Below are 22,791 nucleotides of genomic sequence, written 5' to 3' on the forward strand. Positions count from 1 at the left end.
TCTGCACCGTATCGCCTTTTCTATCTTACCTTTAATCGGCCCCTTCCTTTTGCGTCTCCCATGCTCTCATGTCCACAAAGTAACAAGCAGGTTTTTGATCTCGTTTTACTTTTGCTTTACGCCGGCCCACCTGTGAATACCACATGAAAGACTGTCAAACTAACTCACGGGGTTTTTCTTTTTTGTTGCCTGTATTCACTGTTTTAATGCACTTTGTGTTCAGTTCCATTCCTTGCCATTTTAGTAACTCACCACATTAAGTGAACAACCGGTTTCTTTGTATAGCACTTTGCAGAAAGGCTCACTAAACGAAAAAAATAAGCTAAATACAAGAGATAAATGAACGTTACAGTTCATTATTGTATATGTAAAATTCACTATATGGGCTACTATAAAAGAAAAATAAAGTAAGCAATCAATTGCCCTGCTGATGCTAACGCAAAAGAGAAGCTAGTAAATTTTAAGATCACCGCCTCCCGGTCTCCCAACTGACAGCGAAAAAGTGTGACGCCTCGGGATAGAGGTGTTACTTGGCAGAGAGCAAGCGCAGGTCTGTGGGGAAGGAAGGTGTCGCATCACAGTCCCCATCGCTGCGAGTCTGTGATACAAGAGGCTTGCCGTTTCCTGAAACGCCTCCAGTGTCCCCAGCAGCGCAGCTCAGCGCGTTGCGCCCGTGTAAAAGAGCGCATTAAACATGACGGCCAGCACCGATGTGGGACCCATATAAGAAACCTGTGCGGAACTGATAACAGACGGATATGCAGACTGAGACAATGGTACGTAACGCGACTCAAAAAGTGTCGGAGTCTTCAAAATAACTTTTAAGGTTTGGGACGACGCGCTTGAAATACGTCGGACTGCTGATAGGTGCACGCAGCGATGCTCGGGCTGCAGTTTTATCGGGTTGGATCGAACGGTTTGGAAAAAAAGTGGGGGGAACGGAAAAGCGCCCAGTTTACAGGTGGTGGGTGTGTGTGTGTGGTGGGAGGATACAAGTACTGCAAGCCGAAGACGGCTGACCGCGTGCCGTCTAAGAGCAGGTAAAGGCTGGTAAGAGACCACCTCGGCAGTTGGGCTTTAGCGGGTGTCCTACTGTCTCGAATCGAATTCTTTTTCAGTGTATACGTGCCAAGTTCGAAAGCCTTGTCTGAGTTAGTGAAACCGCTGGTTCCTTCTTTTTCAGTATCCTGGAGATTTTCGAAAGTTTAGAAAAGTTTAACACGTTATCCGGATGTGGCAGGCAGACTTGTAGTGGTGTTATGTGTGTGTGTGTGTGCATGAGTGTGTGAGGCGGATGGATTTACCAACAATTTTAACACCTCTCTTTCTTATTGATGATACTGGTATTAAAACCAAGTTTATAATTAGAAGTTTAAAATATCATCCCGGGTACTGTGTGTGTGGAGTTGGCATGTTCTTCCCTATCTGCATGGGTTTCCTCCCACAGTCCAAAGATGTGAGGGCTAGGTGAAATGGCGATCTTAAATTGTCACAAGTGTGTGGTTGGGGTTGATGTGTGTGTGTGTGTGTTTGCCCTACAATGGAGAGGCACCCTGTCCAGGGCTTGTTCCTGCCTCGTGCCCAATGCTAGCTGGGATGAGCTCCTGCAGACGGCCATAGCCCTGTTCAGGGCTAAGCAGGTTAGAAAATGACCAATTGACCTTCTTTCTTTCTTTTGATGCGCAAAATAAAATAGAACAGATTTCATTTGCACTGTTATGTTTTGTTTTTAGCATAAAGTCTACTAAACAAGAAAGGTTTCCAGTTTGAGAGTGGCTCTATATAAATGGCAGGATATCAACCATTGCTGTACACCACTCCAGTCCGTACACACGTAACATTCCCAATTGATTTGGAAGTAAAGCAGTGCAGTATACACTCTTAAAAATAAAGGCGCCCAAGTGGTTCTACAGGGCAATGCCATTGGGGAACTATATTTGGTTCTCAAAAGAACCTTTAATTTAGAACTGTAATGAGGTCAATAAATCGCCATGAATAGATGATAACAGATTTGTGAAATACCACTGGGCTCCTAATTTTAAAAGGAATTCAGGTGTTCTTGATCTGTCAGCCTAGGTCTTGGTCCCTCTCAGATAGTCTTTCCTGGGTTATTCGGATAAAAAAATGAAAGAGTGGGGGGCTTGGGAGGCTGGATTTGACCCCTTGAAGTTTCACAATCATCTATCCAAAATAAAAATCCAAACGTTGGGGATCAACAGACAAAAAGATCAGGGGCTTTGTGCTCATATACATAAATGAAAATCAGGGGCTGGACATAATAGATCAGGAGTTTAAGCCTCTGAAGCCCCCATCCCTTCCAAACCTTCACCCACCTCTGAAGCCACTGCTGTCAGCATCCTGCGTACTTAACATAAAGATTTATGTTTTGTCCATAAACTTTTCAAAGCCCAGAGAACAAATGTCTTATACACAAAAAACACTTGCAAGAATGAAATGGCTCTTTGTCAAATGAAGAACCACAAAATCCAGTAAAGTGCCACTACAAGACCTTCATTTTTAAGAGTGCATAGGCTTACATGCTGTAAAGGCACATACCTGATGGCGCTGCTCTCCGAGTGCTGGTTCTCTTGTGGCTCCGTTGTCCTCCTCCCTCTCATCAACTGGGCTCTGCGGCTCTTCAGTTGCTGAATTTTGCCATCATTTGACAACAACAACATTTATTACTATAGCACAATTTCATACAAACAATGTAGCTCAAAGTGCCTTACATGATGAAGAAAGAGACAAAAGACAAAATAAATAATTAAAATTAGGGAACGCTAATTAACATAGAATAAAAGTGAGGTCCAATGGCCAGGGAGGACAAAAAAATAAAAAATAAAATCTGCAGGGGTTCCAGGCCACGAGACCACCCAGCCCCTTCTAGGCATTCTACCTAACATAAATGACCTCAATCAGTCCGCATTATATTCAGGGTTCACATGGAAGAATTTGACGGTGATGGTCATGTGGACTTCCATTGTGGACAAACCATTAAGATAATGTGTCTAACATGAGTACAGAGGTTAAGCTTTATGCCAGGTTACACTTTTATTTATGTGGCAATTGTTAAATGGTAAAACTAATCCTGATGTATCTGAAAGCTGGTGTTACATAAAATAGAGCATGCAACAGTTTACATCATTGGCTATAATAAAATAGAATAAATAAAATCAAGCGAAACCTTTTTTTTAACTGTGAATTTGTTTTGTATAACATCGGACATTGGTGGATCAGGTGATTGGAGAGGTGAGCTGAGACCACATCCAAAAATCCCCTGTCTCTCTGTCTCTACCTCACAATGGCCAATCTATGCATTTCACCAACTCGGCAAATTCTGCTTTGGAGGCAGAGAAGTGAATGCACTCGCCATAAAAGCAAACGTGTGCAGCCTCCCTTTTGTGTTATAAACACGGCCTTAACTTTAGCATTCTCGTAAGTTCATGGAGATGAAGTTATCAGGGAACCATGGTCATTGAGCTGCTTTGATGCAACTGGCTATGCAGAAAAGCACAGATTGGTCACCTTGATAGCATGTTTGAGATAAAGGAAGCTGCCCAACCAGACACATAGCATGCTTATTGAAAGATGTTAATGTTTGATCCTCCTCAACAAGTGAACAATTTGCCACTTTTGGCCTAGTAGATGCATGAGTTTCAGTCAACCTTGGTCTTTATTTGTTAGAGCACCATTCACTTAGTTTTTGTTTTTCTTTTTTTTTAAGTTAGACCAAAAAAAAAATAATCATCAAGCCAGTACACGGCAGTGACAAGTGTGTATTAACACTCGGATGCTGGCAGACTAGTGAAATCAGAATGACCATCTAGTCATACAGCACTTTTGATGCACATCACAAACCTTAGATCCTTCTCAGCAAACATCATTTTCATACAGTTCTGTGTCTGAGCTATTTGCTTCCTCATTATCATCAAAATTGCTTTTATACTGGCACTTTTAAAGTTAAATTAATATGTGCCATACTGACAACAGAGGAACGTAATAAAACTGTACATGTAAAAGGCAAATCTAAAACAAATGAGAAGGTAAGTGTCACAGTAAGATGAGTTTAAAATACACATAGAAAATAAGGGGACGTTTTTTCTGGTTCCTTTTATAGTGACAGCCATCTGCAATGAAGTATTATTAGAACTTTAGCGTAAACTTTTAACACTTCAGTTGCAAGAAATCAGAAATGTCCATTAGACAACTGGCAGAATCAAAAGATGGCACTGATTTTAACTTCAATATGATTTTGCATATAAATATATCAACTAGAAGGCAGTAAAAGATTAAACAATTGCAAATGACTAAGTAAGTATCCAGAGTTGAGCATTACATATTATTAATTATTAACAAGCATTTGAGCTCAGGTGTGTTTGTTCTGCTTTTGTTATCTACTTAGCTATGTACTTGTCACCTGAAATAATCACTCAGAAACCAGCCCTTCATTTCTTGCACTCACACAGTGAGGATGGCCACAAACCAGGGTCTCTGAGTCAGCTAACACAGCTTTTCCAGTTGGAAAGGAATTTAGGGAAGTGAACAAGTGGGCTTCTGACTTCTACTACAACCACAAGGGTATCTATCTATCTATCTATCTATCTATCTATCTATCTATCTATCTATCTATCTATCTATCTATCTATCTATCTATCTATCTATATTTATATAAATAGTCTATCTATCTATCTATCTATCTATCTATCTATCTATCTATATTTATATAAATAGTCTATCTATCTATCTATCTATCTATCTATCTATCTATCTATCTATCTATCTATCTATCTATCTATCTATCTATCTATCTATCTATCTACATGTTGTTATATTGTTTTTTGCCAAGTACAGGCTAAGAGTGTATAGACATATTTACAACAATTACTGTATATAATAGTGGTAAAGTACTATGTCTTACAACATCTGCATATAAAAACACATCAAAGTAAGAAAGACTAAAGCAGAAATGAATCTCAGTAATTAAATATGAACAAAATAGTGCAAGTAGAAAGTCTTGCTAGCATAAGCATGGAGATTTGGCCAGTTGAGAGTAGTGAAGAAAGCAAAACTTCGGTCAACAGCATTCTTGGAGAAAATAAAACTCGAAGGCAGGGGTTCTTAAATGTTTTAATCTCAAAACCCAAAAAATGAAAATCAGTATATCACTGGGACCCAAGAAGAGGAATATTATGGAACAGTAAATAGCTAAATAACAATGGCCATATAATTCAAAACAATACATTATTTTGTCCTTTCAAACATGTATCTCACATATAAATTAAGAGAAAAGTGTAAAGCAAATGTATTGCTAATATATTATTATTATTATTATTAATAATAATAATACATTTTATTTTTAGCACCTTTCTCATGATGTTAATAAAGCAATCATTCTCATTCAAAACTGGGAATAGACTCCTGAGGTTCATCACTTCCAATGTAAACACTTACTGTAAGATTTTGTAAACCTTAGAAAAATCAGTTCTTAGGTTGCAACATGGGGATATGATGATTTTTGAAAGGGTAGTATAAATGAGCACCTAACTCATGGTGACAAGTAAGGAATACAGGGGTGGCCAGCTCCGATCTTGGAGAGCCGCAGTGGCTACAGGTTTTCATTCTAAACATTTTCTTAATTAGTGAATAGTTTTTGCTACTAATTAACTTCATTTATTTGTTATTTAGGACTCAGACCCTTTAAATCAGGGCCACAGTTGCTCCAGTTTTTGTTCCTACTTAATTGCTTCATGAGAAATCATTCTTTGCTGATGAAGCACTTATTGTTCAAATGACATTTTCTGCTTCATTTGACTGGTTTTGATGTTGATCCCTCAATTGCTTATTTTAGTCTTAAAAGTTGTATTCATTTTTTAACTGCTCTTTATTAGCAAAATGATGCAAATGACAAAGGGATCAGCAGTTCTACATCTAGCCTTTCTCCATTTCAACCCGTGTGTATTCATCATTCACTATTTGTTTTAATTATGCATTCAGAAGGAAACTGAAGAGAAAATGAAGAACTGAAAATTACTCATCCGTTGTAGGCTTCACATCACTTGGATGATGCATGTATCATTTTGGCATAGTTTAGTCTATAACACCTGGCAAATGAGTTGCTGCCTGAATGTGAAGAGTCGGAATGATTTTCCCTGCCTCACAAGCATGTTAGTGCTATATGCCCACCGCCCTTTCCTATACGTATCTTTACTTGTAAGTCATCTCCATCTGATTTCTTCACTGGTTGTGAGAGGGGAGATGTTCTTGTAGGAAGTATCTCTATAAATACACTATATATATATATATATATATATATATATATATATTGACAAAACGTTCATTGTCCATCAGTGGCCAAGTACAATGTCAGCCAGTTTCCACAACAGGGTTGGAATATCCAATGAATAAAGGTAATAAGAAGCAGAAAGCAAGAGGAGCATATGAGTAAGCATTTGTAGTTAACAGAGGTTCCAAATTGTACCACATGTGCATTTCGTTGTGCTAGTTCATTATTTTTTCTAACCCTAGCAGCACAGGTTCTCTTTGATCCATCAACAGTATTGTTTCACATACTAACAAAAAATACTATGCTAAAGCACAGAATGTGTGCTTTGGTGAACACAGAGATAATTTGGTTCATGGCACATAAGTTAAGAAACACTGCTGTATGAGATCCATAGTCATTTATAACCTGCTACCGTTTTGTGCGCGCAGCGGTATAAAATAGATGACAATAACTTACGGTGTTGCATAAATACTTGTTGAACCTCATCCATCATCTATCTATCTATCTATCTATCTATCTATCTATCTATCTATCTATCTATCTATCTATCTATCTATCTATCTATCTATCTATCTATCTATCTATCTATCTATGTCACTTTTACTTAAAATGTTTAGTGTTCCCTTTTGCTTTGTTGACATACAGTAGGCCAAACATAATACATAGGCCTATGTCTTTATAATCCCCAGGAATCCGTTCTTGCTAATAATGAAGAAAAAATTATTTGAATTTTAGAGAGGAAAAGAATAAAAACTGTGCAACATTCACTTGAGGTGTGTAGAGGTGCACACACAATCTCAACCACTGGTACAATTAATGCCATTGGAAATTTCCCTGTTTCTTTTGCTTGTGTTATAAAATTAATTAAATGGGGAAGAGAGACATTGCTAACATTATTTCTCAAGACAGATTATTGGTTTGGACACCTTGCTATGGACTGATGCTCATTCAGGACTGCTTTGTGCCCTCCACCCATTGCTGTCAGGATAAAAATAGTACTGGTATAAACCAAAGCTAGTTGAATGGATGTGGAATGTATGAATTACAAAAAGTGCTTCATAAATTTGAGATGGACTAATAACTTGTCACAGTAATTTCTACATAACTGGTTCCATAGACCTGCTTGTCTGATATGTAGCCAGAAAGACTGCTCTACTTCGCCTCCCCTCTCTTTTCTCACACACCTAAAAACTACCATCTCCTTGTCCATTCATTGATTTTTAATTCAATCATCTAGATCAACATTGTGTGGTGTCATTGCTTTCCAAGTTCTTTCAGCATAAGCAGGGAACAAGCCCTGAACAGGGCGTCAGCCAATCACAGCAGACACTCACCTCATTACCCATACTCACTGGGACAATTTAGTCTTACCTTCAAATGCTCATGTTTGGTAGGTGGAAGGAGTACTTAAACACTTACACTAAAAGGTGGCAAATGTACAAACTCTACAAGGGCAGCGCCCAAGATTTAAACCCAAGATCCTGGAGCCTATGCCTTATACCAAATATACTGAGCTCCTTTCAGCACATCATAATTAACTGGAACTCTTTTCAAGCTCTTTTGAATGTGCTTCACCTACTTTTTTCCTGGATTCTCCCTCTGTGGAGTCACTTAAAGCTATGGTCAGACTCATCCTCACATGTCAGTTTCTTATGTTAGGGCTCATCATTCTGACTGTGGCTCTTTCCTCTCTAACAGCCTAACTTGCCTTCCATGTTGCACCTTGTTCTTTCACTTCAGCCTTAGGTATTGCCATCTTCTGCAGGTTACTGTTGTCTGCACCAGATTTTTTTTTCTTCTTTCTTCCTACACTTCCTTTTGTCAGCAGTTGCATGCTCCTGATTGGCCGCCAGGGCATCGCATTGTTTGGGTGGGTGAGTAACTTCCTTGCCATTGTGCAGTGCTGCATTGTGCAGCACATCCATTGTCTTCTAAGAAAAGCAAATAAGGTAACTGTCGTTTGGGTGTATCTTTGAGTGACAGGACATAGCAGTGACTGATGAGTAACAGAGTCATCATGACACTTCTCAGAAGTGCATCCTGGTTCTTCGGTGGCTGCTCATGTCAAACACACACCTGCTGGCATTATAAATAAACATGAAAGTAAATTTGGAATGCATTCTGTTTAATTGTTTAAAATGCACAAATTCTAAGGCTACCATACATGATTAAGTATGTGATTGAATGCGTCTGCTATGTAAAATACATTGTTATAGTGTATTCTATGAATGGTACTATAAAAACTACTTGACTGAATGATTGATTAATTGAGAGCAGCCAGTCAGTCTTTGTTTTATATACAGGGCAATAGATGATGAAAGCAGTACACCAGTAATCACAGAGGCATCCAGTCCATGTCTCCATAGTAAAGTACGTTGTTCATCCGTTATCTGGCCATTTTATTTAATTATCATCAATGATTACCGTCAACTATAAAATGGCTTGCATCTCTCTAAAGTGTAAATACACCTTTAAATGTAGTGCTGCAGTGCCAATGACTTTTATGTCTCAGCTGCCCCATGTGTCTTGACTTTTCACAGGAGGAGAAGAAGGAAGACTTCAAAGCCCTGAGAGCAAGGTTTCATGCCCAAATGGAATTAAATGACTCTGGAGGTCCCAAGCAGGCACTCCAACCTCCAATTGCTGCAAGACAAGGACCTTCTTTTGGCTCAAGCTCACCTGGAAATGGGGCCTTCAGGGGCAGCCCCAGAGGCCCTGCAGTGACACTTAACATGGGTCCACCTCCTCCAGGACCCAAAATGCAAGGAACCCCTAGGAACTTTAAAAATCCCCCACGTTTCCCTCGACAAGAAGCAATAGATTCCAGCAGTCCAAGTAATGACAAACCTCCACTGGGGATCTTAATTCCCAAACCTCTTACACCCATTCGCTCTGCCTCTAGTGACGATAAAGCGCCGGGAGATTTGCCAGAGGCAGAGTCATCCGTTAAGCAGAGGGCCAATGATCTTCGGCAAAATCTCATGCTGAGGCAGCAGTTGAACAAAGGCTCACAAGAAGGCATCAGAGAGGCCCCCAAGGCGGTGGTCCTCACACCACCACCTCGCAGCCAGAAGAGCGTGACAGAATCACCTGCACCACTGAGAAAGCCTCTGCCATTGGAAAAAAATCTGGGACCAAGGCCTTTTAAGCCGAAGAGACCTCCTCTTGTCTGCCTGGACAATTTCAAAAAAAAGAAAATCCCTCCAATACCTGAACGCCCAACACCTGGAAAAATTAATGGTGAGTGCTTCGTAATATCGGCTTGGGAGTTTTAATTTCTGCTGCACAATCAAGAAATTCTGGACGCTTATTCCCACCATAAAAAATATTGCATTATTTCACAGTAAATATTACAGTATTTTGCAACAGCAAAGTTTTATTTCTCAAAGATATTGCCTGCTGCTCCCAATACAGGAGAAAGTAGGGTGAAAGGACATTTTTTATTGGCTAACTAAATAGATTACAAATGCAAGCTTTTGATGCAGCTAAGGCCCCTTCATCAGCTGCCTTGAAAGCTTGCATTTGTAATCTATTTAGTTAGCCAATAAAAGGTGTCCTTTCACCCAACTTTCTCCTGTATCAATCTATGGCTAACACGGTACAACACTCTACTGCTGCTGCCAATAACATTGTAGCACACACGCTTCGATCATCTAGTAACTAGATGGTCCTCAATCACGGTCCTGGAGGGCCGCAGTGGCTGCAGGTTTTTGCTCCAACCCAGTTGCTTAATAAGAAGCCCTTATTGCTCGAGTAACACTTCTGCTTCACTTTAGTTGTCTCGCTTGTTAAGATTTCGAACCCTTATTTCTTATTTTAGTCTTAAGCAGCTGTATTCTTAGTTTTAATTGCACCTAATTAGCAATAACATGCAAATGACAAAAGAGACCAGCATTTCTCCGTTTAGCTTGTTACCATTTACACCCGTGTGTATTTATCATGTACTGTTGGGTTTAATTAAATACTTGGAAGGAAAGTGAAGAGGAAAAAGTGAAGGACTGAGAATTACTCATCCATTTCAGCCTTCAAATCATTTGGATGATATAATTTAAAAGGGGAAAAAAATCTAGGATATGAGAATTACCTGACTTTACCGAGTTAAAGCACTAACAAGCCATGCAAATAAATTATTGGCAAGGATTGCTTTCTAATTAAGCAACCGGGCTAGAACAAAAACCTGCAGCCACTGCGGCCCTCCAGGACTGGGATTGAGGACCCCTGATCTAATTACTACTATTGGCAGGGAGATTAAGCACACACATAGCATTTAATCAAGTGACAAGAACTGGACAGAGTGTATAGGCATACGTTTCATTTTAATCAGGTTAAAGTTCAGTATGATAGGTACATCCAGCCATCCATTATCCAACCCGCTATATCCTAACTATAGGGTCATGGGGGTCTGCTGGAGCCAATTCCAGCCAACACAGGGCGCAAGGCAGGAAACAAACCTTGGGCAGGGTGCCAGCCCACCGCAGTACAGACGTTTTAACAAATATTCAGAGTGACATCACAGATCTAGCATTCCTGCCTCACAGTGCCACAATTTGCACCTTCTTCCTGTGAATTTGTGGATTCAGTGAGTGTGTTTAACTGCAATTACTTGTTTTAACACTGAGTACAGAAAATGTGTTTAACAAACCGAAAGTGTGTTTAAATTAACAAAATACATTTCATCCTTCATGTGCTGGGAATTAAATAATATCAATCCACTTTTTCTATCCCCAACCAGATCCCCCCAGCGTTTGAGATTTGGTATGAACACTAGTCACTGCATCACTAGATCATTAGATTAAAACTGAACAGATACTTTATTTATAGGTTTTTATTTCTTAACCACATGCGGAAAGCTTTTTTCTGAATGGCTCTGAAATTGACTTGCCTAACATCACCACCTTTGCTTCTTGTCTTACACCCAGTGCTGCTGTGCTGATCACTGGCTCCCTGTAACCCTAATCTTGGCATATTAGATATACTACTGGACCAGGCACATGCCTGGTGATACCTGACCACATAAAAAAAAATATTTATTATGAAATAACAGAAACTGCTTTGTAAAAACATGCAATATTTACTGCAACAATAACTCAATACTTTGGGTGAAATAATACAATCAGTTTTGTTTCTTTGAGATGGAGAATAAGCTTCTGTAAAAAGTGTCAATTTCAGTTCATTAATATTCACAGATACAGGTAACAGTTTCTCTTCATAGCCACCCAAATCTCCAGTGAGTGGCTGAAGAAATAGGAAAATAAAAACTAAATATTTATCTCTGTGCACTCCTGTAAATCCTTTTCTGAGAAATGTTGATGTTTTTTATTTTTGTCCTTATTATTGCAAAATGATTTGACTCATTGTCAATCTCACTTTAAATTCTGTAAAATATTGTTTTTCACTAGCTGAGTTACAGTAAGCTGCACAGGTCAAAAAGAGGAAAGGCGGGTGGGTAAAAAAAATCTTGAGTGTGGGCGAGAAGTTCCTGAGTGGCATATTTTTAATCAGTGGCATCAAAAACAAAGCTGTGAATAAAAAACACACAGACCGACAAACAGAGATGGAGCTGCATAGAAATAAAGAATAAAGATAAAACATAACATTTTTAGACCTGCTAAATCCAAAATCAGGGTCTGGGGACTAAGAAAAGACTCTCTGAACTGAAAAACAAGATTAATTTAAAGCAGTTTAAGACCCAATGTTGTTCAGTTTTCAAATTGAGATAGATAAAACCAGTCTAGGTTTACCTTTATTTAATATACAGTTGTGCTTGAAAGTTTGTGCACCCTTTACAATTTTCTATATTTCTGCATAAATATGACCTAAAACATCATCAGATTTTCACTCAAGTCCTAAAAGTAGATAAAGAGACACCAGTTAAACAAATGAGAGAAAAATATTATACTTGGTCATTTATTTATTAAGGAAAATGATTGAATATTACAATAACTGCAAATAAACGTTTCCAGTAACTTTTGCACACCAGCTTGGAGGTATTTTAGCCCATTCCTCCGTACAGAACAGCTTCAACTCTGCGATGTTGGTGGGTTTCCTCACATTAACTGCTCGCTTCAGGTCCTTCCACAACATTTCGATTGGATTAAGGTCAGGACTTTGACTTGGCCATTCCAAAAACATGAACTTTATTCTTCTTCAACCATTCTTTGGTAGAACGACTTGTGTGCTTAGGGTCGTTGTCTTGCTGCATGAACCGCCTTCTCTTGAGATTCAGTTCATGGACAGATGTCCTGATTTTTTTCTTTTAGAATTCTCTGATATAATTCAGAATTCATGGTCCCATCAATGAAGGCAAGTCGTCCTGGCCCATATGCAGCAAAACAGGCCCAAACCATGATACTATCACCACCATGTTTCACAGATGGGATAAGGTTCTTATGCTGGAATGCAGTGTTTTCCTTTCTCCAAACATAACGCTTTTCATTTAAACCAAAAAGTTCTATTTTGGTCTCATCCATCCACAAAACATTCTTCCAATAGCCTTCTGGTTTGTCCACGTGATCTTTAACAAACTGCAGACGAGCAGCAATGTTTTTTTTGGAGAGCAGTGGCTTTCTCTTTGCAACCCTGCCGTGCACACCATTGTTGTTCAGTGTTCTCCTGATGGTGGACTCATGAACATGAATATTAGCCAGTGTGAGAGAGGCCTTCAGTTGCTTAGAAGTTACCCTGGGGTCCTTTGTGACCTCGCCGACTATTACATGATTTGCTCTTGGAGTGATCTTTGTTGGTCGATCACTCCTGGGGACGGTAACAATGGTCTTGAATTTCCTCCATTTATACACAATCTGTCTGACTGTGGATTGGTGGAGTCCAAACTCTTTAGAGATGGTTTTGTAACCTTTTCCAGCCTGATGAGCATCAACAAGTCTTTTTGTGAGGTCCTCAGAAATCTCTTTTGTTCGTGCCATGATACACTTCCACAAACATGTGTTGTGAAGAGCAGACTTTGATAGATCCTGTTCTTTAAATAACACAGGGTGCCCACTCACCCCTGATTGTCATCCCATTGATTGAAAACACCGGACTCGAATTTCACCTTCAAACTAACTGCTCATCCTAGAGGTTCACATACTTTTGAATGTAATATTCGATCATTTTCCTCAATAAATAAATGACCAAGTATAATATTTTTGTCTCATTTGTTTAACTGGTTTCTCTTTATCTACTTTTAGGACTTGAGTGAAAATCTGATGATGTTTTAGGTCATATTTATACAGAAATGTAGAAAATTCTAAAGGGTTCACAAACGTTCAAGCACAACTGTACGAATCAAAAATCAGAAGCTATTTTTTTTTGCCAAATATACAAAGCACACATACATACATCTGCATACTGATAACATACAACATGTGACTAAAAGGAATATAGTCTAACAAAGTCCTTATAACAACAAAGACGCTAATTAATAAATTATATAATACTTAAATATTAGTTAACAAGTTCCAATTTATATGGGATAACTACTAATTACAGTATATTAAACTAAGCCCATTACTGTTAAATAGACTAAGGCTGCAATGTTTATAGCAAGAAAACTGTGGCGAGGGCATACTTAATTATCTTCCTTTACGTGTATAGACATCTCTACCATTAAATTGACAAACATGGATGTTCACACACCATTCTTGTCACAAACAGTCAGTTAAACAATAGGGTGCTGGTGCCCGGTCTGTCTCAACTGGCATCAGAACATTACGATTCTACCAGTACTGCCACTGTCCTTTGACACTTCATCATCTGACAAAGTCTCACAATATAAATGAAAGCATTAAGAGAACTGAGAGCCTGGCAACCACTCAGTGTTTGGCTGTGAACTGTCTAAAATGAAACAGCAACACCTCAACGTTAGAACTGAAAGATTCGGAGGTGAAGCCATGATAACACAGAAAGAACATGCAGACTAAGGACATTGCACGACTTGAACGCAAGTCTCTTGGTTTGTCTGCACTTCTTTAAAACAGGGTCAACATACTGCTGGCCTCTTTTGCACAAAGTGGAAGGCATTCACATTAGGCTTCCTTGGTGGCTTTTTCAAATTTAGTGTCATTATATGGATCTTCTCGCTGGTGGGCAAAGATCAAAATGTCGCTCTGCCTTATTCTGGTGATCTCTTGTGCTTGATGCTACCTGATAATGATCTGCTTTCATTTTTTTTTTCAAATTGCTGTGGTTACCTTGATTTTTAGCAAAATGTCTTTTCATATTTCTTCACTGGGTTGCACTGCATAGTCTTCACTGGGAAAAGCTCAAACTGGCAATGCAGGAAAAAAAAGACACAATCCTTATTTTAATGCAAGGGACAAGGGGCTCACACCCCATTGCTAAACTGGAAAGTTTAAGTTGTACACAAGCTATACACCCAATGGTAAACCTGGAACACTGCAAGGCCAAGAGATAGGCTTGCAGCACCCCCAACAAAGATGATTTCTCACAATGAAAAAAAACGGTATTTTTCTAGATAAGAAATAACATTGAAAATATGATGGAAAATTGGAGACAAATTGCTTAATAAAACAATGTTGAGCCTTAAATGTAACTGTCTGATCAGAAATCACTCAGGATCAATATGTCGTAAAATAATGAAAGCTTTTGCATGTGGGTAGAAATGATTCAGATGAAGTGTAGTGCTGGTCCTGGCACCATTTTCCCAAAGGGAGCTTTTAAAATTAAAAAAACCACCAGCACGTGCGCAACCATTTCCCCGAGTATTACAAGTCGCCATGACTGGGGATTGCAACTGGTCAGTCAGTCTTTCTGCCATCATAAAAATATGTCGTAGTCTCTTTCTTTATAGACGGCAGATGTACTGAACCACAGTGTAACAGTACCAGAAAAAGTACAAATATTTCCCTTAACAGATCTGTACAATGCTGGATTTTTGTAACTTTAGCAAAAAGAACATCCTCTGATGGGCATTTAAGATTGTTAGTTATGGGGGGCCCTAATAAATCTGAAGGAATTCTATTTTTGTGATCATCAGTTATCCAGTAGAGTGCTGGCCCAGTCTCTGTGTGAAGTGTGTGAGGTTTAAGTGTTATCTCTGCAAATGTTTTCTTCCAGCGTTTCTCTAACATTCCTAAAACCATGCCCAGTATGAGTAAGTGTGCATGTAAATAAATGAGTGTGTCCTGTAGTGAACTGGCATCCCACCCAATGTGGTCCCAGTCTTGCTGCCAGTGTTGCTGGAATAAGAACCAGCACCCGTGACCTTGATGTGGACCAACCTCATTAGAAAATGAATGGAATAACACTTATTTCCATACACTCCCACATACATACTTACATGTACACTTACAATATTCTATTTTTTATAATCGTTTAACATGAAATATGCCCAGGCTATCCCATTTTTTTTTCTAACTGTAAACATAAAATTATTTGAATTCCCTACTTTGCAGGTGTTTTTTGCCCCTGGTCATTGGATTCACCTCCTGACTCATGAATTTCTTTTAAATTATATCTGTTTTCTAAAGTGGCAGATTATTTGCTTCCAGTGTGTAGTCAGACATATTGAGCATAATAACAATTATTATTATTTCAAGAAGAATATCAGAAGCATCTTTGATAAAGCAGGAGGAAATCTCTCCTGAGAGTGGCCATTGAGATATTACTTGTTTTTTCTTTATAAAACAATGACAACAACATTTACTTCTATAGCTCATTTTCATACAAAGTAGGTCAAAGTGCTTTACAAGATATCAAAGAAATAGTGGCAAAAAAAGAAAAACAAGTTTGAATTGGACAATATTAACAATGAATAAATGATAAGAATAAATCTGTACACACGTACATAACAGATTTATACAAGTAATAGAAAAAGCAGAGTCCTTATACATAGATTTGTTTATTAAGTCACCAATGAGAAGTCTGGTAGTTTGGTCAGATATCTGGGAACGGCAAGAAAAATAAAAATAAAACTTTAGGGACAAAGGAAAAAAAAACCTCTACATGGGTTTAAAGGTCAAAAGATCACCCAGACCCCACTGGGCATTCTGTCTAACGTAAATGTACTTAGGTTGTCGCTCTTTATTGTTTTGTACGCTTCGTTCTAGGAGATTCTATGCAGTCCGTTTAATGCACAGTTGGATTATTTGCTTAGGCTCTAATATCATAGGCGACTGCACAGGACATTGATTGACACAAAGTGTCACCACGGATGAACCACAAACAGAGACTAATAATGATTTCAAAACCATGCAGAGTATGATAATTCTATGCATGTATGGTCTATTAGGAGTAGAACTAAAATGCAGCAATAAAAAAGCCAAATTAAAAACTGGGTCTTTAGAGGTTTTTTAAACTGTTCCACGGTGTTAGTCTGGCATATCTTTATCAGTAGAATATTCCAGAAATTAAGGCAAAATAGCAAAAGGTGCCTTCAATATTTCTTTTATTCTTAGCTCTTGGAATGATAATCAAACCACTATTAGAAGATCTAAGGTTCCGACTGGAAATGTAGGGGGACAGGCACTCCAAAATATAGGTTTTATACAAGTAATTGAAAAAGCACAGTCCTTATATGTAGTTTTGTTTTTTTAAGCTTGTAATGATAAGTCTGAGGGAACGGTCAGATGACAAGATTATTTAAAGCTTTATGTACCTTTAATAGTATTTTTAAATCAATTCTAAAGGACGCAGGTAACATTTCTAAGACTGGTGAAATGTGCTCAGATTTTCTTTTCTGGTTGAGATTTTCGACTGACTGACAGGGTCCTTCATGAGCCGTCCTAGCTTGGTAGGGCACCATTTTATTTATGGGTCCTGAAGGGATGGTAGTGGTATCCCCATGAAGTGTTCAGCTGAGTGTACAACTCCCTGAAGTGCTGTGTGGCTTTCTTTGGAGCCATGCCACACAGTTTAGGTCAGAGTCCATGGTTACACTTACAGTACATTCTATACTTCTGCCTTGACATTTAATGCTGAGGGATCACATTTATTTCTAAAGCCTTTACTATTTCCATTTTTGCCAACAACTAAGATTTCTTTTCATTCCTAATTAAGCTTAAATAAATCTCTGGATAATGGACACAGAGAACTGGTCACTTCCTAGCTCAGAAATAAGAATAAGCTAATAGTGACCCTTTAAAACTGTCACCCTAAATATCAATTAGCCCATCAATTACTGTATTTAATTTGTTTGTGGCACAATGCTTATTGGAGTTGTTTTGCAGCTTCAGAAGGCCGTGTTAAAATCCTGGCCTAGTTGCTCTTTATATGCAAGTTAAGTTAACATGCAACTCTAAACCTATCCCAAGTACATTAATGTGAACCATCACCCAGGGCTTGGTCCTTCCTTTCACTCAATGCTACTAGGAAGAGCTGCAACCATCAGGGAACCTGTAATGGAGCGAGCAGAAACGTTAGTGGGTGAATTCATATAAATATAGGCATAGTTTCAATTTACATTGCAATATGTTTTCTGTCCTGGCTGTTGTGAGTGTGCAAAATGGTAGCTATGATAGAGATGCTTGTACAGGTAAAAATCATTGTTTATTTTTGCTGAAATTTAAAAATCACTTTCTGGGAATATAATACTAATATGGTGCCCTTCACCCGTCTGTCTGTCTATCTATCTCATTCCAATTTATTTCTGTAAAGTGTAATAGTGTTTTTTGCCGAGTACGGGCTAAGAGTGCCTGTAATATAAAGTAACATCTGTATGCAGATGTTATAAAGTAATAAACCTTATAACATATGCATACATAAACACAACAAAGTAAGAAAAGATACAACAATTAATCTTAGTAATTAAATATGAAAACATTATAAAAATAGAAAGTTTTGTCAACATAAGCCTTGAGATATGAGCAGTTTATAATGCTAAAAAAAGCAAAAACTCCAGTCAGCAGCATTTTTGGAGAAAATAAAACTGCAGGGGATCTATAGTAAGTTATAACCTTTTAATATTTTGTGTGCACAGCTGTGTAAAATGAAGGGAAATAAGATCTGATACTGGGGTGATACTGGGGTCCTCCCTGTGTGGAGTTTGCAAGTTCTCCCCGTGTCTGCATGGGTTTCCTCCGGGCACTCTGGTTTCCTCCCACAGTCCAAAGACATGCCGGTTAGGTGGATTGGTGATTCTAAATTGGCCCGTGTGTGTGTGTGCCCAGTGGTGGGCTGGCACCCTGCCCGGGAATTGTTCCTGACTTGCGCCCTGTGTTGGCTGGGATTGGCTCCAGCAGACCCCCGTGACCCTGTAGTCAGGATATAGCGGGCTGGATATTGGATGGATGGAAGATCTGGTACTGCATCGGTAATTGTTGGATCCAGTTCATAAATCTTTCGTACGATATGTATCTATCTAATATGGTGCATCTCTAGTGATTGATTCTTCTTTTTTATACATAGTATCTCATAAAGCACCACTGCCAGGATTATCTGCACCCCCAGCAATGCCTCGCCTAGGACCGAAGCCAAAGCCTGCCCCAGTGACACCACAACGTTTGCTTAAGTAAGTGGAAAAAACTGAACCTCTAGGATCTTTTCTTTCTTTCTTTCTTTCTTTCTTTCTTTCTTTCTTTCTTTCTTTCTTTCTTTCTTTCTTTCTTTCTTTCTTTCTTTCACTAAAGGACTCAAATGAGAAGAGAACCAGACTGCAAGGGTTAAAGTAAATTTCTTTGAAGTGCAAGGCATGCAGCTGCAGATGCAAGACGTGCAGCCTTGTTATTTTTTTGCTCTTGTGTGTCTAATGCCCCACATTTTCCTTCAGGCCCTCATCAGATGATCAGGACACGTATGATGATGTTGAATCTACAGCTCCACTGCAGCCTCCTCCTCCGCTGCCTCCCAAAATCTCGTCAGAAGGTCAGTTGCCGTGCAGGTGTATTCTGGGTTCATGTAGACCTCCTTTCACTTGATGCAGGTTGAACTCAGAGTTGCAGAGTTAGCTTTTGAAGCACTCTTGGTGTAGACAGATCTGAAGCTTAGTGGCCTGCTTCACGGGTGTTTTGATGCTTATCTTGTGTGCATTTCAGATTCCCTGGCAGAACAAGGAGATGAGGTAAGAGGCTGTGTGGTAATATGAAGTGTATGGTGGGTGGTAGTGAAAAAGAGGTTATGGTGCTCAGGGGAACAAATGCTCACCTGTTTCTCTTTACAGGAGAGTGACGGCAGTGATCTCTATGAGGAGGTGGACAGGTAAGGTGATTTTTGAGCACTGTGGTTAGGTTGTTCTTTATAGATTTGGTTTTAAGGTCATTTTTCTTTTGCCTCAAACATGAAAACAGAAATAAGATACCTAACACGAATAGACAGACTGCTTGATGATATAAAGCAGGAGTGGCAAGCTTTTACAGTGGTAGGCCAAATTATCAATGATGACTCATACAATGGACTGTATACAATCTAGATGTGCCCACGACCCCATGCAATCTAGCACATGGTAATGAGAAACATCCATCCATTTTCCAACCCGCTGAATCCGAACACAGGGTCACAGGGGTCTGATGGAGCCAATTCCAGCCAACACAGGGCACAAGGCAGGAACCAATCCTGGGCAGGGTGCCAACCCACCGCAGGACACACACAAACACACCCAGCACACACTAGGGCCAATTTAGAATCGCCAATCCACCTGACCGGCATGTCTTTGGACTGTGGAAGGAAACCGGAGTGCCCGGAGGAAACCCATGCAGACACGAGGAGAACATGCAAACTCCCACTACCACTGCGCCACCGTGCTGCCCAATGACAAACATTCATTTCAAAAATACTTGCTCCCAGAAATGGTTTAACTGGAAAAAAGTGATTAAAATCTGTTAAGAGCAATGCTTAAACACCAGTAAGAGAGTACATTTAAAGTGATTTCACAACGACACTGTCCTATGCATGAGCATAAAAGTTATTACTTCTGCACAAGCTGTTAATATAAACCGAGATGCTCTATGCCCTAACAACGAATTCATTGCAGATATTTGTATTTGTTCTTCTGTACATGCTACGATTGTGAGCAACATACATTCTGTGTCAAAAACAAAGAAACTGTCGATGTCACATTATGTGATATCTAGTCATGTGATGTGTCCGATTTGCAGACTGCAATTGCTGATTGTGTCACCAGACCATGTCATCTTACACGACTGAAAATCACTGGCCATCTCACATTTAGCGACTGCGTGCAGACCTTCCAGCACCGTCTTATTCATCCGTTTTTGTGACGGCCAATAACATTCTGTGTGACAGAGCCTGTGTCGTGCGAAGGGTTAACAGGTACAAGTTCAGCCGCAGTCTTTACACACAAGCCGTCTACCATGACTAAAGACAAAATCGAGTGAGTCATGGACTAGTTGGAGTGAATCTCTGGTCATGTCAAATTACACAAGCATGACACTGACTGCTTCCATCTAAGATTATGTGAATAAAAACTGAAAATCACTAGAAAAGTTGTGTAATGTGACCTGGCCTTTACTAAACTTCTTTTTAAGTTCATTATTGCACTGAAAGTCAATTATTTCAATTTGTTAGACGTCTAGAGCATTTCCACATTAACAGGAAAAGGAGACAAATGTATTTTGCGGCGCCTAAAGTCCTGAAAATGAAATTCAGATTCACAATGAAGGTTGGCAATCTGAGGTACATATACTTCTGTTTAATCACTGTTCCTTAAAACTGGAAAAATGAGCAGGTTTTGCTGTGTTGCAACTGACTTAAGATTATTTCAAAGTGTGTATTTCAAGACAACGATCCCTTTACTCAATAGAAAAAAATTAAATGAGCTCACCTAGAAAGTTATAACTATCCTTCCCATCTGATTCAGTGATAAGCATTTGGAAGACACGCACATTGCCTGGAGACACAATCGGGAAGCTGCTGCCAGTACCTGCAGTTTGTTTCTTGTCTCACTTAACACACAAGTTGAAGTACACAAATAATTCATTTTGGTTGATGAGAAACTTTAAAACCTTTCGCTCTGTCTACCCTCCTATTTTGACATTTATGAATGGCACTCTTTATATTGATTTGTGCACTGAGACAGTGCTACAATTGGCTTCATTGGTATCACTGACAACCAAATCCATTGTTGAATGCAAACTTAAATTCTTTAAAAATGTACACGCAAGACAACAGCCCAGATGCTCTCCCCTGATGTAGAGTCTGGAGACAAGAAGCTCACATGACACAAGACACTGTATTTACTGGGACATTCACAAATCGTCAGTTCATCCTTAATTAAAATGAAACACTTTTGTTTCAATAAAATCTGCTGGAGGAAGCCTCATGGTTTTTAACTCCCTCTTCTCTAATGTAACAAAGAAGCCACCCTGCTTTAGACATTCCATGATGGAGTGGACTGCTCATCAGTCGGACGGGCACAAGAGGCCAATTATTCCATCATTTTCAGAATACTTGGTGACTTGATATACAGATGAAGGGCAGCATGGGTGATATAAGTGAAGACATTTTTTCATTTTAATGGACAGTGTTGCTTTTTTATCCTTTGCAGCATAGAGGTAGTACACAAGCGGCATGACAAGAGCAGGCAGATGGAGCTGAAGCGTCAGCAGGAGATGGAAAGGAAAGAGCAGAAAGATAAGGAAAAAAGGGAGATGGAGCTCCGCAAGAAGTTCAAGGTAAGTTGTGTTAGAACACCACATACAAATACACACAACAGAATCCTTGGGGTCAAGGTTTTAAAGAAGGTGAAGATTTATGGCTTTCACTCCATGTCAGTGGCTCATATTCTTCTTTTCTCTTGTGTTTTTTGCTTTCTTCTCTGTCCTACTAGCTCTCTGGTCCTATAGAGGTGCTCTACACGGCCAAGATGAGACTGGATAACCGTGGGGGAAAGTATGACCTGACCGTTAAGGCGGGTGACACAGTTGAGATTGTGAGAGTGAAGAGCAATCCAGAAGGGAAATGGCTGGCACGCACCCTGGATGGCACATGTAAGTGGGTGTTTGGTGGGCATAAAGCTTCTGCAGTTTACCTAAGCCTGACCAAAGCCTGGTGCCCATGATATTTCTAGAACAGGGGTCTCCAATCTTTTTTCCCCTGAGAGCTACTTTTACAAAATGAAAATGTTTTCTAACGTTTATTCTCATAGCTTATTTCAGCGTTTCTCAACCTTTAAGTATTTGCGTCCGGAGTTTTCATAACAGTTTTAATCGTGCCCCCCTAACGTTTTTTTGAAAGGAGCCCACTAATACCAATTTGTTCTTTTTTAATTAATGATATATCATAGATGCATATTTTACTATACCTACTTAACTTTTATCAACATTTATCTAACTCTATATTTATTTTTCTAGTATCAGAATGTAGTTTAAGTTAATTTGTTTTGGTTTCAATAGATGTATTTTTCATATTTTCAATTCTTGTTTTCTTTTTTCACATCTTCGTGCCCCCCTTTTTGTTTCTTTGCACCCCCCTAGGGGGGCCCACCCCACAGTTTGAGAACCACTGGCTTATTTCATCCCAAACAAATTGAATTATCTTGTTTTGCCTGAACATTTACAAAACGTTGGTGTCCATGACTCACATTTTGAATTAAAACA

The 22,791-nt window shown here is 39.2% G+C and overlaps 1 protein-coding gene across 2 annotated transcripts in view; it reads left to right on the plus strand.

Annotated features, from left to right (window-relative positions):
- The first annotated feature begins 616 nt into the window (after nt 1-616).
- The window catches only part of si:ch73-40i7.2 (FYN-binding protein 1), a 35,285-nt gene continuing 13,110 nt past the window's right edge, over nt 617-22,791 (plus strand). For both annotated transcript variants that reach the window (XR_005635351.1, XM_039766620.1), the window contains exons 1-8: nt 617-776; nt 8,824-9,523; nt 18,647-18,749; nt 19,008-19,102; nt 19,273-19,298; nt 19,398-19,435; nt 21,741-21,867; nt 22,023-22,182. Coding sequence is in view for 1 of the 2 variants with exons in the window: in XM_039766620.1 (XP_039622554.1) it covers nt 759-776; nt 8,824-9,523; nt 18,647-18,749; nt 19,008-19,102; nt 19,273-19,298; nt 19,398-19,435; nt 21,741-21,867; nt 22,023-22,182 (1,267 nt within the window). In the remaining variant the exon portion in view is untranslated. The remainder of the gene's footprint in view (nt 777-8,823; nt 9,524-18,646; nt 18,750-19,007; nt 19,103-19,272; nt 19,299-19,397; nt 19,436-21,740; nt 21,868-22,022; nt 22,183-22,791) is intronic.

Source organism: Polypterus senegalus, chromosome 10, assembly GCF_016835505.1.
Source record: "Polypterus senegalus isolate Bchr_013 chromosome 10, ASM1683550v1, whole genome shotgun sequence".
Lineage (NCBI taxonomy): Eukaryota > Metazoa > Chordata > Cladistia > Polypteriformes > Polypteridae > Polypterus > Polypterus senegalus.